Source organism: Chelonia mydas, chromosome 1, assembly GCF_015237465.2.
Source record: "Chelonia mydas isolate rCheMyd1 chromosome 1, rCheMyd1.pri.v2, whole genome shotgun sequence".
NCBI classification, from domain to species: Eukaryota; Metazoa; Chordata; order Testudines; family Cheloniidae; genus Chelonia; species Chelonia mydas.
The window spans coordinates 245,807,298-245,825,633 of record NC_057849.1 but is presented as its reverse complement, the minus strand read 5'-3'; the positions used below and the strand labels follow the sequence as shown (position 1 = coordinate 245,825,633).

The 18,336-nt window shown below is 47.4% G+C and overlaps 1 protein-coding gene across 4 annotated transcripts in view; it reads right to left on the bottom strand.

Annotated features, from left to right (window-relative positions):
• Positions 1-18,336, bottom strand: part of DENND2A (DENN domain containing 2A) — a 79,965-nt gene that overhangs the window by 14,109 nt on the left and 47,520 nt on the right. For all 4 annotated transcript variants that reach the window (XM_037879134.2, XM_043541378.1, XM_037879145.2 and 1 more), the window contains 8 exons: positions 16,068-16,161; positions 14,193-14,243; positions 9,528-9,715; positions 8,580-8,689; positions 8,234-8,303; positions 7,771-7,848; positions 7,128-7,268; positions 1,418-1,566 (listed from right to left, as the gene is read on the bottom strand). In XM_037879134.2, coding sequence (XP_037735062.1) covers positions 1,418-1,566; positions 7,128-7,268; positions 7,771-7,848; positions 8,234-8,303; positions 8,580-8,689; positions 9,528-9,715; positions 14,193-14,243; positions 16,068-16,161 — 881 coding nt within the window. The remainder of the gene's footprint in view (positions 1-1,417; positions 1,567-7,127; positions 7,269-7,770; positions 7,849-8,233; positions 8,304-8,579; positions 8,690-9,527; positions 9,716-14,192; positions 14,244-16,067; positions 16,162-18,336) is intronic.

Here is an 18,336-nt window from a genome sequence, read left to right as displayed (position 1 = left end):
CTGGCACTCATTTGGGGCGATCTGCCTAACAATGCGCTGATTCCAAACTTATACCAATAAAATCCTTGCATGGCATCACATATTCTCACTGGCTATCATCATGTAAAGGTTAATCTATGCTTCTGTCCCTAACGAATCCAGTCATAATGCTGCGCTTATCCTGTATGAGAGAAAAAACCTCCCAGAGAAAATCTTGTCATTATAAAGATTACCAAAATTATCTGTGTAGTTTAGACATGGAAAATATAGAATTGTCTCAGGTTAAGGGCAGCATCAGTGCTTTCATGCTTTGCATATTGATGTACTTTTAAGAGGATATGAAAAAAATCTATGTATGTAACATGTCAAGCAAATGTAACCAAATAAATCCTCCCCTCCTTGACCCAAAGCAGCAGTAAAGGAGTGAAAGTGGGGAGCTGCAGCCTGTATGCTGCTACAACCCACCCAGCCTCCCCATTGGTGTAATGAGTTTGTATGAGCTCTGCCCTTACAAATCCCTGGACCCCTGCAGGGCGACTTGTTCCTTTGCTCCCCTACAAAAGGGGCCTCTCCACTTGCCTTTCCTCCCCCAGTCCCAGGGCTGTAGCCCGGCTGGCTGGGATCTGTGAAAACAGACAGCTTGGGGGTATTGTACGCCTGCTGAAACCTGATCGCGCTCATAAGTGTCATTACTCATCTGTAGCTTTTCCGTCACCGAGCTTTGAGAACTCTTCTCTCTGAATTCTCAAGTGCTTAAGGGCTGGATGGCTGCCAGGCACCAGCTGCATAAAATCTTAAAGAGACCTGGACCCCTGTGCTGAACTTGTGGGAGTGAATCAGTTTAAACCCCAAACCTCAAGAACCAATATTAAAAAATTAGTCAACAGAATCTGAGAACCTCAGCGAAAGGGCTAAGAGACACTGAGTTCCCTCTCTACTTCCCCCCACCCCGGGCTTGGTTCCTGTGCCTGCCAGAGCATGGCTGAAAAGGGAACATTGTTTCCCTCCCAAGCAATAGGAGGGGTTCTGCTTTCTTATTGCAAGGAGCTCTGCCTCGGTGAGATTCTGAGTAAAGGGAACTTGGTTTTCTTTGTGCACCAGAGGAAGCTCAGTTTTTGCAAGCTCCAGAGCTGGGCTTCGGAGTAGCAGCCGTGTTAGTCTGTATCCGCAGAAAGAAAAGGAGGACTTGTGGCACCTTAGAGACTAACGAATTTATTTATTTGAGCTGGGCTGAGGAGTTTGGTTTCTCGCAGCATGTCCAGGAGAGGGTGTGTCACCTCGTCAGAGCTCCTGCCCTTTGGGAGCACTGGCTGTACTTGCTGGGAAATAACAGAGAAGAACAAAAGAACAACACAGAGAGCCAGTACTCCCTTCTCAGTCTCTCCTTAACTAACATTTGGTTTAAAAGAACACAAGAGAAAGATGCAAAGGTGGGTACCTGAGTTTGTCTGCTATAAAGATCACTCTTCTCTCCAGAAGCAGGGATGCAAACACTCGGCTCAGGTGTCGGACGCTGAGAGAGGAGAACAGGGACTCAAAATCAACATGCTCAAGTCTCGAGTCCAGAGGCCGCCGCAGCTCAATTACCTGCCAGAAGGAAGCAAAACACAGGTCACGGCCTCAATCAGTGCACTGACAGGCAAGGGGCCAGACTCCCCCAGGACTTCAACCAGGGACCCTCTCAACCAAAAGAAACAGTGTTGCTGCTGGAGCTAAAGGAGACTTTATGTTAGTGAGTGGCACGCCTGGAGATTTAGTCTTTCCACAGGACCCACAAATGCAGCCTGCAAATGAAGCTGAAGGCCAGCACTGGTTTCCCATCATATTTTCCCCACCCCCTTGAGCAGTGATGGTGAGGAGGTCTGAAGCAGAAGGCTATCATAAACTGGTAGGTTCTCACAACATGAGGGTCAGCAGACAGGGCTAATAACAAGTAGAACCAGGAGTTCAATTTGGGCAAGGTCCTATATTCTAGTAGGCCACAGGAACGGTTCAGATTGAACTCTCCCAGGGGCTTTATCCAGAGTCCATTCCAGGTGGGTGCAGAAATCCATTGCAGCTTCTCCCACTGAATTAGGCACAGGGAGCTCCCTCTCCACGGGTGTGATGTCCAAGCAGACTTTTATGCGTAGTCTTTTGACATGGGGCAGTCCCAGGGAGTGGAATTTTGTTCCCATCAGGAATGGATTTTGGGCAGCACTCTGTAGGGCACAGGGAGAAGGATGGAGGCAGGGGATGTTTCTAATTCTTCAGCCAGTTCAAACAGCCAGGATCACTTTCACTATGAGAATCTGGACGGGAAGGAGAGGGGAGCAAGGTCTAACTTGTAGACTGTCCTCTCTGGTATCAATTACAACACAGACTACTTTCTTTGCTTCTATCTACGTATACAGTCCTCACCATGGCACTTCACTGCCATTAGTGTATTTCTCCTCAGAACACCCCTGTGAGATAGGGCAGTATTATCACCCCCATGTTACAGAGGGGGAACTGAGACACAGAGTGACTTGCCCAAGTCACACAGGAAGTCTGTGACAGCAGGGAATTCAAGCCAGGTCACCCATGTCTCAGGCCAGTTCTGTAACCACGAGACCATCTTTCCTCCTGTGTAACCAGCTTCAAAGCACCTGGCCTATTCTTCCACAGTACGTCATATGACTCACTCTCGACTTTGGACCTGGTTCTCAGGTAGGCAAAGGCCTCTATGTGCTGTTGTGGCAGCTTAAAGGGCCTTAAAGTGGGCAAAACAGCCCCCTAAGAATAACCTTTGTGCAGTGAAGCTCTCTGGTGTAGGCGGCAGACTGAGGGTGTGGCTGAGCATGCTCCACTACAGATATTCTATATGGGTTTCCCAGAGACCCTGAGGCCACTTAAATTTACTCTCAGGCCCAAGCAAGGCTCACTCCCACACAACGCTGAATGGGTTAATGTGCGCCTGAGTGGCCAATTAACATAGCAGGCTACACCTGGAGGGAGAGCCAGGCTTAACTGATCATGAAGCCCAGGGCTGGGCAGGAACAGGCTGGCTCACATAAAGAGAGGAAGCAGAAGGGGGCTAGTAAGCTTTGAACTGCTCCAATACCTAGGCAATGAAAGTCTGAGTGTAATACTAAAATGTCAGAATAGCATACGGAGAAAAGGGGAAATATCTAGGGACTGGAAACATGAGCTTATTGCCTCAGTGAGGAACCCTGGCAAGAGGCACTCTAGGCCTGAGGCATACAGACCCATTGCTCTCACAGCATGGTTCGCCAAAACCAGGAAAGACTGGGGATGGAGAGTTGACTAGCACACTCAAAAGGAAATAGGCTCACAGAGGGAACATAATGTGGGTTCAGATGGCCGGGGTGCAACTGACACCGATAGACACAGAAGCACAAAAACCGAAAGAATACATGATAGTAACCTTCCTGGACACAGAAAAAACCTGCAATGTGTTATGGAGAGAGAGACTATTATATAAAGTGGCAACCATCTGGGTACTGTAGGAAGAATATACAAATGGACAAGGGATCTCCTACCCAAAGAACTACACGGGTCTGGGTAGGGAAAGCCTTTTCCACTGTATATTCCATTACAAATTGAACTCTACAGGGGACTGTCATTAGCCCAGCCCTTTTTAACATCATGATAAATGACCTTCCAAAGGAAACGAGTGCAGGAATAGACATCAGATGATTTGCTGATGACCAGGCCATATGGACCACAAGCAAAAACCTGGGACTCCAAAGGAATCAGCGATGCACTTTGTGGGAGTAAAGAACAGGGAAATAGGTGGGGCTTCAAGCTCTCCACTGACAAAACTAAATGAATGATCTGCACAACATGGAAGATTCAGAAATTATATAAATATATGACCAACAGATAAATATAGTGAAAAAGGACAAATTCTTAGGTGTGATATTTGATAACAAGCTCACCTGGAGGGACCTGTGATGAAGTGTGCTTCCTCCACTTGCCCTGAAGGGGTTAACATAGGCCAGGTGGGCCAATTAACCTGTTAGGCTGCAGACCAGGGGACATTTCAGCTGAGAGGAAAGCCCTAATTAAGGGAAGCTCACCTATGCAGGAACAGGCTGGGCTTCTATAAAACCAGGGAGCTGGTAGCAGAAGGGGATGCTGCCAGGAAGAGGGCTTCAGTCACTCTTCATGGGATAAGGGAGAGCAAGAGATTTAGACCCTAGAGGAAGGATTTGTCTAGCTGACCCAGAGGAAAAGGGTTTGGCTAGAAGGGTGGAGAATGAAAGCTTGGGAGAGGCAATGCACGAAGTAGTCCAAGAGAGACGTAGGAAGGTTTGGGGTAGTACAGACCTTGGCTGCCAGAGATAGGGCCCCTGGACTGGAACCCAGGGTAGAGGGTGGACCTGGGTTCCCCTACCAGCCACTGAATTAGTGGCCCACTCTGGGCAGTGATCTTGAGGACCATCCGGGACTATCCATCCCCATCACTGAGGGAGTTACTTAGCCAGGGCAGTGGACCTAAGGACTGCCTGGGATGCTGTGGAAGACTGTGATAGAATCACAGAAGGGGAGGACTGTTGTGACTTGGCCAGAGATGCAAGCCATGAAGACAAGGCTCTGCGGCTGCTGAGGAGCAGGAGAAGGGCCTCAGGGTGACAGAGTGAGATTACAGGCTGAGAAACCATAAGAAGAGGCATCAGGCCAAAAGAGCTAATCCCCAAACCGGCCAGGAGGAGGCGCCTCTCGTAGTGACTTGTGAACCCCGGGACAGGACCATATTGAAAACATTATAGATAAGTGCAAAGGGAGAAACTTACTAAGAAAATGGCAGACGCTAATCAGACCTATTATTGAGTATGGCTGCTAGGCCTTTAGGTCAGCATCGAAAACAAATCTGAGAAAACTAGACTGTATCCAAGTACAGGCATTGCATACTGCATGCAGTGCTTTCATTACCTCACCTCTGTATGTAACGCAGATAGCAGCTGGAGAAATGCCTATCACTCTCAGAATGAAGCTCTGAGACTTAGGCTTTAGGGCCAAAGTACTAGGTAATAGTGAAGATAACACTAAGCTAATATACATTAATTAGGGAATTAAGTGGAGAGCAGGTAGGACAAAAACTCAAAATTCCTCAGTAAGTAGGGTAAGGAAGTGGATAAAGGATCTCTGTGAAAATAAAGGCTTAAAAAAGAGGCCAAAATCTCTAGCTCTGGGAAAATACTCTATCTCTGGAGAACCACCTCCTTGAGATAGATATGGAACTATATGATGAACAAAAGGAGAAGAATGATTAATATATAAGATATAGCAAATCAACGTATCTGTGATAAGTGGGGACACTATTGTCAGATGCATACTGATGGCTCCAGAGAGGAAGGAACAGGTAGAGTGGGAATAGCTTTCTAGGTGCCCACGTTCAGACTGAAGAAAGCCATCAGACTCATGACCTTTATCTCTGACTGAGCTAATAGGGGTCTTGCTGGCACTAACTTGGGCCCTAGCTTTGCGGCCAGCTCTCATGGCCACCCTGTCTGAAAGCTTATCAGGACTGCAGACACTACATAATGGCAAGTCTGACAGCAGAAACAATATATGTAATGAAATACTACTGCTAACAGCTGAATTGGCCCAATTGTATGCGACTATAATAAGAGCATGGATCCTGGCACATGTAGGGCTAGCTGGCAATGAACTGGCAAAGAGACAAAAAATGCTATTAAGGCCATACAAGTTGACCTAGAGATCCCATTAAGCAAACTGGAATTTAAGCACTTAATCAAAAATGAACTAAAGAAGGAATGGCAAGAATTGTGAGCACATGAAATAAAAGGGAAAAAATTCTGTGAATTATGCCCAGTAGTTGAAAATGTTGATATAGTCCAAGGCCCTGAGATGAACATTCTCAATCCTGCCATGAGTGCAGCGGACTGGACGAGCTGATCTCTCGAGGTCCCTTCCAGTCCTGCGCTTCTATGATTCTAAGAGCAAAATGGCTTTATTCAAAATGTTAACAGGTCTTTGTGGATGAAACAGTAACCTATTTCCAATAAACAAACAAAAGGATGGACTATATGAAACATGTATGGTCCAGCAAATGATGGATCATCTCTCATGGAATTGTAAAAACTGTACCAGTGAAAGGAGATATACTAAGGGTTCTGAGTTTTCCATATAAATAAGAAAATTTTCTTTGCCACTCCTGTCCAGAATACAAGGAAAATGGGGGCCCAATTAAAAAAGCTATTCTGCAGTTCTTTAAGAATACTGGGAAAGGTGACAGACTTTAAGTCATAACCTACCTCCAAAGTCCTGTGCATGGCAGTCAGACACTCAGAAAGTGACTCTGCTGTGCCACAAAACCCAAAACGATGAAGAAGGAGGAGGGGGCTGCAGGGAGGGAGTCTGCAATCACTCTCTGGGACTATAGAGTGAAAAGGCTCAAGGAAGAAGCCTAGGGGTGGAGAGTTGGCCCTGCGATCCTCTTCTAAACAGAGAGCTCTGGCAGAAGCCAGGAGAGAGATAAAACAGCCACTGGGAGTGGAGCAGGCTCCAGTGGTAAGCCCTGATAGAAGGGCAGGATTTGGACTCTACCATGGAAAGAGTTCTAGGAAGTGCTCAGTGGAGGATCAGAGCAGCAGAGAGGGATAAATGTGAAGCCCAAGGAGGGCAGGAATTGATTTGACTTTGTACCCCTTTAGTTTGGGATTTGTATTAGGGGAACCAGAGGAGAGCCCTGAGAAATCCTGGCCCATGAGAAGGGGATAAAGAGAGTGAAATGCCCTGAAAGAAGGGTGAGGACAACAAGGCCCAGACTTGGGGCTGAAGATCTTGTTAGAAAGGCAGAGGACAGTGGGACTCTCATATCCCGGAAAGGGAGAGACTTTAAAGTGACCTGGCTAGAGGGCTGAGTCATGGGAAGAGGCAGACCACAGAGGACTAGAGCCATTAGTGGCCCTGAACAGCCCCAGGAGAATGTAGGATTTTTGAAGACACCTGCCCCACGCTCAGGAACAGAGGAACTGAGAACCAATCCCTTTGACTCTAAACTTGAGCCTCCACTTCACAGGAATTTGCACATTCCCACAACCTTGCACTACAGGTGTAGGCCTGACTTATTATTCCAGCAGGTGCTTGCTGGCCTGTCCTATCATCCCATCTTCCTCCAGCTCTGGTGGTGTCCTTACTTCAGTCCCTGAGCCTGGTAGGAAGTTCTTGACTGTGATGGTCCGGCCCAGCGCAGGGAAAGGAGCCTCCATGACACTCCTCATGAGAGGCTGCACCAAAGCAGGGGAAATCCCCCGTCTTTTCTCAACCTCGTCCAAGATCTGGAAGAAAGAACATGAAGACACAGATGTATAAACAGGAGGCAAGAGGGAGACAGAGAATAAAATACAACAATATTTACATACCCTCCTTACCCCAGCTTGTGTGGAGCCCAAATATGCAGTATCAGAATGCTATGGAGTGAGCAAGAGAGACTAGAGTAGAAACCTTGGGTGAAATCCTTGCTCCACTGAAGTCAATGGTAAAACCCACTGTCTTCAGTGGAGCCAGGATTTCATCCTTTATCTTGGAATTTCTTTGCTCTGGTCATTTTATTAAAGGGACAAGCCAATGTTTGCTGGTCCATATTTTCATGCAATTTGCTTTTTCATAGTCTGTTTGCAAAGTTCATGTAATTAGTGCGTGTTCCCGCCCCCAGTGCCGTCTTCCAGTCTCTCAAGTACGAGCCCTCCACTTTACTGAACCTCATTCGTCTAGCCTTGATTTTGCTTTCAGCTTCATCGCTGCCCAGAGCGCAGGTTCTGTCCCTCCTTTCCCCCTCACCTTAGAGAAGAGGTTGAAGCACCCAAGGCGGCTCACGATGCAGTAAACCTCAGGGAGACGCTGCCCTTTCCCACTGGGCTTTCAAGAGAGAAACACAAACACACCAAAAAAAGGCAGTTAGTTCAACCGAGGCAGAGCGCAGGCGGCTGCTTTCTCTGGGCTGCTTGGGGCCTGGTCGCTCAGGGGCTGGCTGGTGAAACAGAAGAAGCTCTCCTTGTGAAACCATGAGAAACGCAAAAAGGGTCTGTATTTTGGAGTGAGGGGATGGATTCTGAAGAGGGACCTTAAACAGAGCAGAGGGAAGCAGAAAGCTGGAGAGTCCCCTCTTCTGTGCCTTTTGCTTCTTCGCTGAATCGAACAGCGGAAGCCCCGCCCCACCTTCAGTTGGCGCCAGCAAGACAAGCACAACAGAGGAGGGTTCCCCCTTCGGACCCTTTTAGGGAACAGAATGGTGAATAGTTACCAGTAGCCTTCTGCAATATCCAAACCGTCTACTCCCATCCTCACCAGTCAGGACAAAGGAGAAGGTCTCACTGCAGTAGGGAGAACAGAGACAAGAAGACGAAAAAAAAAACGGTCACATTAGGAAACACACCGTACACACACCCACTCCACCGCCCAGAGAACACTTTAGTCCTTTCATATCTCCACCTTTCCCCTCTCACGGTCTCAGTTCTGTTCCCTTCTGGACTCTCCAGGAGTGTCTCCGCCTCCACTGGGTCTCTCTCTCTTTGCCTTAATAGTTCCCATGGCTAAGTGAATGATATGTACAAACCCAGTTCTCATGGGGGAGGAAGACGCCTGCCTACCTGGCAAATTGGTAGATGGGCGCCCAGTCCTTAGCATCGGGGAAGCAAAACTGGGGAATGGCTTTCAACTGATCCTCTGCCTCTCGCATGAATTTGAAGGAACGCTCAAGCTAGTGGAGAAGAGAAGGAGGGCATGTTTTCAATTAGTCACGTGGGGATGGAACAGCTTCAAATATTTGTCCTGTGATAAATGAAGAGGTGATGACAGAGACTAAGCTTTTGCCTGGAAGATATTAAAATTGCTGCTCTACTAGCTCACCTGACCTTAGGATTTTTTTAAGTAATTCCCCTCACACACTCCGCACCAAACCCTACTTTTGCATTTGTTTGTCCCTGCTGGGTCTCTCTTCCATGCTGTGATATAGCTGAGAGCTCAGTAAAGGGAGGAGGCTATCTGTGCGGGGACGTGTGTGCAGAATAAAGCCTACAGCAAACTCTTGTTACACCATGTTGGAAAATGCACTGCCACGTGTTTTCGTTTGGTCCTGTTTCTCATGCCTCATGCCAAGAGAGACCTGCTAGGAATAGCTTTGCTCTCCCTGCAATGACAGTTTTCTTCACCCTGAGAATCACAGTCGCTGGTCTCTCCTAGCAATACCAGGTTGCTTCCCTTTTACTGAGATAAGTGGTGGAAGAATTTTTTACACACTTTCTCCCTGGGCAGTGAAGAATCCACATAGCTGCTCCATCTGCATTCGAGAACATCATGAAGTTCATGGAGGGCAGGGCAACCTCCAAATCCTCTGTCCTATTAAGCAATGGCACAGCAGGGGATTATCCTGCATTACATTATGGGATAACATGAGAGCTCTAACTTCCCCCGAGGGTCTCCTGTTTAAACATGCGTTCTGCAGCATGCTAGCCAGGAGGGCAATGGGTTCCAGATGGGGCTGAAGAGCCTAAATGATAACACTGCTACACCAGTAGGCTTTTGCCCAGGCACCGAACCTTTAATGGAAACTGCTGGGTGACTTCAGGGACATATGCAGCCCCAGCCTGTTTCTTGTGCAGCGATACCACGACGAAGTACTCAAACAGCTGCCTCTCTTGGTACTCGATCAAGTCCCGCTCCAAGGTTTGATACCGCGGGGCTTGCTTCAGGCGGGACTTAACATGCACCAGCCGTTGGCTGTGAGCTACAAAGAGCGAGAGAGAGAGAGAGTGAGAGAGAGAGAGAGAGAGTCATTTGATATTGGACTTTGGATAGAGCTCCCACCATGCTTTGGAATGACCTCTTGTGAGTTCACCGTGACTACAGTGTGTTTCCTTTCCCAAGGGCTGAGTGAGAGGCAGAAACATTTGGAAGTTGTGCGATACAGCTTCCAAGGAAAAGCTGTAATGGCTTAGACAGTATGTAATCTGAGCACTGTTTCAACACAGGTGTGTAGCACTGGCCAAAAGCACACGGGAGGAGGGGACAAGAGGGTGGGTGCCCAAATTGCAACCTATGGGGTCTATGTGGCACAATGATTTAATAGGTAGGCTTTTCAGATGGGGAGACCCAAATTGAAATCCAGATGGGGTAGCAAGTGAAAGAGAGAGTTCCTGGGGTCATCCTCGTCCTCATTCATCTACATGTCAAAGCCAGCACATGTGACTGATGGATAGAGGCCACTGGCAGCACTTGAAGCCCAGAACTAGAGTGGCTGGGGATACTGTAGGTCAGAAGACAGGCTGAGTAATGTCATGGCCCCAGGGCTGTAATGGTGTGATGCGGGAAGCTGTAGGCCAGGAATGAAATGCATTGGCAGAGGGATGAGTGAAAAAGGTTGCCTGATGCCAGCCCATACTATGCCTGAAGCTAATCAGAGCTCCAATTACTTTTATTTTTTAAAACAAGAGCCAAGTTCACCCAAAGATACTGGGAAAAGGACAAAACTGACCAGCAGTCTGAGACTACCACAATGTACAAACTATGGGACAATAAACACTCCAATCGGGAAAGTAATGAAAAGCCACCCACTGGGGAGAGTCTAGACAAGATTCCCTCGGAACATTTTCCCCTGTAGTTTTATAGTTAGGTTCAAAGTAAATCTCCAAAAGTGCCCCCTCCCTCCGTAAAAGTAAACTGCAAGATGAGACTGCAGAGCACTTCACAGCCAGGCACCCTGCGCTGCTGGGTGGCAGAGTGATGCCCCCAAGTTGACAGGGGCAATCCATGATGGTGTACTGGAAACTGATCAGCACCAAATAAAGTGAATGCAAACAAGAGCTCTGCCCAAGAAGACTTATATGAATGCCTTGGGCCAGATCCTTGGCCCCTCATTAGGTTGCTTTGTGCTGCTCATAGATTCCAGCTGAATACAACTGACAGCAGTCCTATGGCTCGTCTAAGTTACACCAGGAAGTGAAAAAATGTCTGGTGAGGCTATAAGGGGACTGGAAATATAGCTTATAATCATCTTTTATCCCCATCCCACCTGCACCAGTCAGGGCCTGGCTACAGGTGGGGGGGTTAAGGCTCTTTATTGTCTAAGGCCGGGGTTTTCAAAAACACTCAGCACTGGCCTAAATCTGCTCCCTCTGAAGCTAATGGGACTTTTACTACTGTCTTCAACAGGAGCAGAGTAGGCTGAGTGCTTCTGAAAATGCCACTCCCGCCCCCAAGAATGCATGTACACTGTACCCTTCTTCTGGCAGCATGTAGTGTACATACGTGCATAGTCCCCCTAGCACAGGTATAAACAGAAGAATAAAACGGTGAGCCACAGCTTAGGGGAGTCGGTACAGACGTGCCTGAAGGCTGTGGGTATGTATGTGAGATCATACACTACATGCCTCTCCACTCACTCAAGCAGTGCCTCCCCATCTACACTGCTACAGTAACTCCTCACGTGACGTCCTCCCGCTTAATGTTGTTTCGAAGTTATGTCGCTGCTCCATTAGAGAACATGCTCGTTTAAAGTTGTGCAATGCTCCTTTATAACATTGTTTGGCTGCCTCCTCTGTCCATTGCTTGTAAGATTCTGTGGAAGAGCAGCGACTTTACAAGGGAGCATTGCACAAGTTCCTCTTCTCCGCCTCCTTCCCCTCCCTCCCAGCGCTTCCCCCACTGCCAAACAGCTGTTTGGCGGCGCTTAGGACTTTCTGGGAGGGAAGGGGAGGAGCGGGGATGCGTCGGGCTCCAGAGAGGAGGTGGAGTGGGGATGGGAAGAGGCGGGCCTGGAGTGGAACTGTGATGGGAAGAGGTAGGCCTGGAGCATCCCCCGGCAAAGTCGGCGCCTGTTCTTCTGGGGGGAAGCTGCCGCTGCTGCTGTGCAAGGTGCTTCCTAGCGTCCTTGCCTGCAGCAGGCTGTGCCTGTGTGGGGTAAGCCAGGGGCACCTCCCCATCACAGTACAGTACAGTATATAATGCCTTTTGTCTGCCCCCAAAACATTTGCTTGGAACCTAACCCCCCGCATTTACATTAAATCTTATGGGGAAAATTGGATTCGTTTAACATCGTTTCACTTAAAGTTGCATTTTTCAGAAACATAACTACAACGTTAAGTGAGGAATTACTGTATTTTTAGCAGCATAGTGCCCCACTGCCTCCTGGTTGCTGGGGAAAGAATCTGGCAGGGGGGAGGCAGTGGGGAAAGGCTGCTGCCTGCCCCCTTCCAGAGCCTTTCCTTGCCGCAGTTAAAGACTCCGTCAGTAGGAAAAGGCTCTACCAGCTTCCCATTGCTGGAGCCTTTCCCTGCAGCAGCACTAACCGGCTCCTACTCATGGGAGAGCAAAATCCCCCCTTCTGGATTCTTAAAACAGGCAGATTCCATCTCCAAAGATATGCACTTTCCATGAATAGGAAAAGCAAACTAGCAATGGAAGAAAGAACTGCTGAAACAAGGAGAAGAAAGTCCCCAAATTTGCTCTTGTTGAACGCATGGAATGTCCACTCATGTGTAGAATTACAATCTTTTTCAGAACATGAACACATGGTAACACAGAGCTACTGTAGTTTTTACCACTCTAGATACAGTGGTAACACACGAACATTTTTTACTGGAAGATTTTGGTGTAGTGATTGGGCAATGGCTATATAGTCTTTCAGTAGAATTGTTCCCACATTGTCTTGGAACATATGGGCCAAAGAGGTGGTGTTTGGACCCTGATCTGGATTAAATGTAGGTTTGAGGCCCAATCAGAGCTCTAATTCAGGTTCAAACAAAAGTCTCATGACTTGTCCTCACTAGATTTCAGCTAACTGCAAAGTGGGTAACCAGCCTGTGATAAGCGGTCAGGTGCTAGGACCCTGCACAGAGATACAGGCCTATTGAGCTGATTCACCCTGGCAGCCAGACCAGACAGTTCATATTAACTCCAGTCCAGGAACAGAAAAGAGCTCTATGAAGCTCATTGAGTGTCTCTCAGGGCATGTCTGCACTGTAATTAAAAACCCGCATTGGGCCCATGCCAGCTGACTTGGACTCGTGGGGCTTGGGCTAAGGGGCTGTTTAATGGTGGCGTAGACACTTGGGATCAGGCTGGAGCTGGAGCCTGGGCTCTAGGACCTTGCAAGGTGGGAGGACTGCAGACTGAGCGTGAACATCTACACCTCAATTTAAAAGTCCCTTAGCCCAATCCCTGCGAGCCCAAGTCAGCTGACAAGGGCCAGCCGCAGGTGTCTAATTGCAGTGTAGACATACCTTCTGACGCAGAGGTAAGTTGAGTCAGGGACACAAGGATGCTGCAGGGAAAAACCCTGCTAACAGCTAAATTCAGGAGGATGCTCAGGGTGACGTTTATGTTTGTTTTAATTTTTCTATTAAGGCAACCCCCAAAAGGGGTAAGGTTAGGTCATCTCCAGTACTAATGCATTGTGTGAGAAACAGAGCAGGAATGCCACCTGCGTACCCCTGCCCTGCACCAGGATCTGACCTGTTCCCCAAACCACAGGGCTAGGGTTGTATCTCTGCACAGGAATCTGAAAACCCTTATAGTTGGAGGAGCTTAGATTTCAAATGCCAGTTTTGGCTGGTTTCTAATTACGGCTATAAATCCAAACATAATCACAGTGTCACTAGTACAGTGCTGGAGTGATAACCAGGGCAGGGAATTCAAGGAGATTCTGGAGGAATCCCGTGGAGGCTGATACAACACATAGTTCCTCTGGGGCTGAGCAAACAGCCTCACGTAGACACACAGGAGTTTCACAGCAGAGCATGTAGTGCAGCTCAATCTCTCTATTGAGCTATCTAGAGTTCATACGCTGCAACAGTTTGCTCCTCAAGTGATTGTGCAATATGCCCTTTGGACTACGCTTATGCTGTCACATTGCAATGCTGCCTCTGGCAGCCTTCTTCACACATTTGTGACCCTTTACTTATTGAAACCTCTTCTGAACTGCCTCAGTGTCCAAGCCAACTCTCATGACAGTCAGTTTAGAAACTCCCATTGACTTCTGTGGGAGTTGGAACGGGCTCTCGGTTTGTTTCGGGCTTTCATGTGTCTCAAACTAAGCTTCTCCTGCGGTTCTGTGGCCTTTGACTTCTCTCTTTTCTGAGTAGAAATGAGTCTCTTCTCTAAGTGCCTCAAAGAGAAGAGGAAAGAGCTAATATACCCCTGGAAATCAAGTGCGAGTTTGTGAGTAACCATCTCCCATGTGTGTGGGCAGGGCAAACTTTTCTTACCTTTGAGTTTCTCTTCGGTGTCACTGTCCGATTCACTGTTCTCATCTGTAACTACCAGGAAACATGAAATAAAGACTGTCTAAAAACAGTGCACTTCTTATGGATGGCAGAATAAAACCAGGCTTAACCACTTAAGGACGCAGAATGTATTGCACACAAGGGCTCTTTCTTCCCAGGGGTGCCCATGACAATGGAGCCTTAGCTCACCATTCTTGATACCTTCCTGTCCATTAGAGGGCATTCAGAAAAGAGCAACAAAAGCGATTATGTGTATAGAGCGAATGGAAAAATCCAGAAATTTTCAATGGACATTCAGTTGGTTGTATGGATGTAACCAAGTGCAAAATTTGGATCTAACATGCTTCTCTTGCTACACAATAACTTGAGGGACGGGGGAACACAATTAATTGCCATTCTGGGTCAGACGCATGGTCTGTCTAGTCCAGTATTTTGCCTCAGACAGTGTCCAGAACCAGATGCATTAGAGGAAGGTGCAAGAAACCCCCACAGCAGGTCAATGTGGAGTAATCTGCCCCCATTAAGGTCTCTTCCTAATCCCTAAAAGTGATTGTTTTAAAACCCGAAACACAAGCTTTTATATATATCATGACAAACATCTACAAGCATCTGTGAGAAAGAAACACCAAGAAGGGGAGGAATTGTTCAGTGCAACCCATGAGGTTACCATTAGGAATAATGGAATAAAACTGAGTCGGGGGGAAATGTCCTTACAGTAAGAGCTCCTAGGCTATGTCTACACTACCTTTTCGTCAGTAAAATGTTGTCGGTCGGGGTGTGAAAAAAACACCCTCCCGGCTGACGAAAGTTTTGCCGACAAAAAGCGCCGGTGTGGCTAGCGCTATGTTGGCAGGAGATGCTCTCCCGCCGACAAAGCTGCTGCCCCTTGTTGGGGCTGGTTTTATTTTGTTGGCAGGAGAGCTCTCTCCGGTCGACAAACAGCGGCTACACAGGAGACCTTACAGTGGCACTGCTGTACTGGCCCAGCTGTGCCACTGCAGGGTGTACAGTGTAGACATAGCCTTAGATAGTGGACTAGCCTTCAGCTTCATGAAAAGGGCCCTACCAAATTCACGGCCATGAAAAACGTGTCAGGGACTGTGAAATTTGGACTCCCCCCCGTGAAATCTGGTCTTTTGTGGGCTTTCACCCTATACTACAGAGATTTCATGGAGGAGACCAGCATTTCTCAAATTGGGGGTCCTGACCCAAAAAGGACTTTCAGGGGGGTTGCAAGGTTATTTTAGGGGGGGATCATGGTATTGCCACCTTTAATTTTGCGCTGCCTTCAGAGCTGGGCAGCCAGAGAGCGGCGGCTGTTGGCCGAGTGACCAACTCTAAAGGCAGCGCCCCGCCAGCAGCAGTGCAGAAGTAAGGGGGCTAATGCCACACCAGGCCACCCTTACTTCTGCGCTGCTGCTGGCGGCGGCTCTGCCTTCAGAGCTGGGCTCCCGGCCAGCAGCCGCCGCTCTCCAGCTGCCCGGCTCTGAATGCAGAGCTGCCGCCAGCAGCAGAAGGGTAGCAGTACTGCAACCCCCCGTACAATAACCTTGCGACCCCCCCCCACAACTCCTTTTTGGGTCAAGACCCCTACAATTACAACACCATGAAATTTCAGATTTAAATAGCTGGAATCATAAAATTTATGATTTTTAAATTCCTATGATCGTTAAATTGACCAAAATGGACCATGAATTTAGTAGGACCCTATTCATAAAGGAAGCCCCAGCCAGTCTTTTTACACTGAACCAGACAAAGTATTAGAAAACACACTGTACATCACAGTAAAAAATTCAAGCCAGGCAGAAACTCTCAGAAAGATTCAGCAGCAACATGCTTTGGTCCATGTTCATTTACCTTTCCCTGAATTGCTCTCTGTAGACTGGGACAGCCTCTTGACACGTTTCTTTCCCCTTCGGGCCTCATAAATGGCATTGATTTTCAATACCAGCTGCTCAGCAAGCAGGAGACAGAAAACAGGGTTAGTGCCCTTTCCCCAATAAGGGAGATGAAATGTTATTGTCCCGGAAGGAATTTTCAGTTTCCTAATACTGGTCAACAGCCTTCCCACCACTAGACCCTATAGGTACCATAAACACTGTGACCCTGTCTACCCTTTGTTGACTATGAGTCCCCCTGGGCCATCCCCTGGACCAGCCCTCCCCACTCCAGTGGATTCGAGAACAACAGATCACCAGTAAAGATTAAACTGATTATGGTTAAACTGTTCTCAACACCTCTTACAGAAAGCATGTTAGAGACCTACTGAGGATTTGAAAACCTACTTAGGTTACTGAGAACCTTATTCAAAAAAATGCTTTAGACACTGTTAAGGCTCCTTCCCTACTCTGAACTCTAAGGTACAGATGTGGGGACCTGCATGAAAGACCCCCTAAGCTTATTCTTACCAGCTTAGGTTAAAAACTTCCCCAAGGTACAAACTTTGCCTTGTCCTTGAACAGTATGCTGCCACCACCAAGCGTTTTAAACAAAGAACAGGGAAAGAGACCACTTGGAGACATCTTCCACCCAAATATCCCCCCAAGCCCTATACTCCCTTTCCTGGGGAAGGCTTGATAATAATCCTCACCAACTGGTACAGGTGAACACAGACCCAAACCCTTGGCTCTTAAGAACAATGAGAAATCAATCAGGTTCTTAAAAGAAGAATTTTAATTAAAGAAAAGGTAAAAGAATCACCTCTGTAAAATCAGGATGGTAAATACCTTACAGGGTAATCAGATTCAAAACATAGAGAATCCCTCTAGGCAAAACCTTAAGTTACAAAAAGGCACAAAAACAGGAATATACATTCCTTCCAGCACAGCTTATTTTACCAGCCATTAAACAAAACAAAATCTAATGCATTTTCTAGCTAGATTACTTACTAACTTAACAAGAGTTGGAAGGCTTGCATTTCTGATCTGTTCCCGGCAAAAGCATCACACAGACAGACAGAACCCTTTGTTCCCCCCCCCCGCCTCCAGATTTGAAAGTATCTTGTCCTCTCATTGGTCATTTTGGGTCAGGTGCCAGTGAGATTATCTTAGCTTCTTAACCCTTTACAGGTGAAAGGGTTTTGCCTCTGGCCAGGAGGGATTTTATAGCACTGTATACAGAAAGGTGGTTACCCTTCCCTTTATATTTATGACAGATGCTTTATACATTTTCCACATGGGGGAAATCAGTGCTAACTGAAGCCACTGTTAAAATGAGCTTTTATAAAAAGTCTTTTAGTACAGTCCCTTTTGTAGACTAGTCAGGGCTGTAGATTCAAGGGGTCAGCCCATCATCCCTCTTTACACTGCAGGCAGAGAATGACCCTCACAGGGCAAATGGGGGTTCCCCTTGTGTAGGGACATCCCCAGATGGTTTGAAGTCAGTATAGCCAGTTCAAGGCCAAGTGGCTCCTGTCAGTCAGTTGGTCCAGTTGGTGTCCTGGGAGTAGAATGAATGGGGCATGATCAGAGCTTGCTGTCATCTAACGCCAGTGGCTCCTAGGGTGTACAGAGCACCTGAGGCTGATCTACCTTGGCCCAAAGCATTCCCTGAGTGTGGGATGGCAACTAGGTAGCAGAATGCAACTTACACGCAGGTAGACCTTAAGATCCAGCTCAGAGAGTTTTAAAAAACAATTTCAAACAAATCCCATCCCATCCATCCCAGCGGCACAGCTCAATTATTGACATTTTTAAATATGAAATGGATGCCTAACGTGACACAACATATAGTGCAGGTGGGATCTTGGGGGAGGCAAAAGAAGGGGCCACAAGAAGCAGAAACGCTTTATGTTAATAGTTTGGCTTTGTTACTACGCTTGTACATATACACCTATGAGTGACCTTGGAGAACAACCATCGTGTAATCGACAATGATAAAGAGATGCTGGACTTACTGACTGAGTACAAATTTGGTCAGAAATGCTTTAAACAAAAGCCTTTAGGATAGATCATTTATTTCACATCTCGAGCTGTCTGTCCTGGTTCTCATGTTGGTACCAACATCAAGTACATAGTAAATCTTATTCCTGGGCACATAACACTACATTCACCAATAAGTTCACACCCCTTAACTTCCCCATCCATGGCACTTGATGTGAACTTGTGTACACACATGCACATCCTGA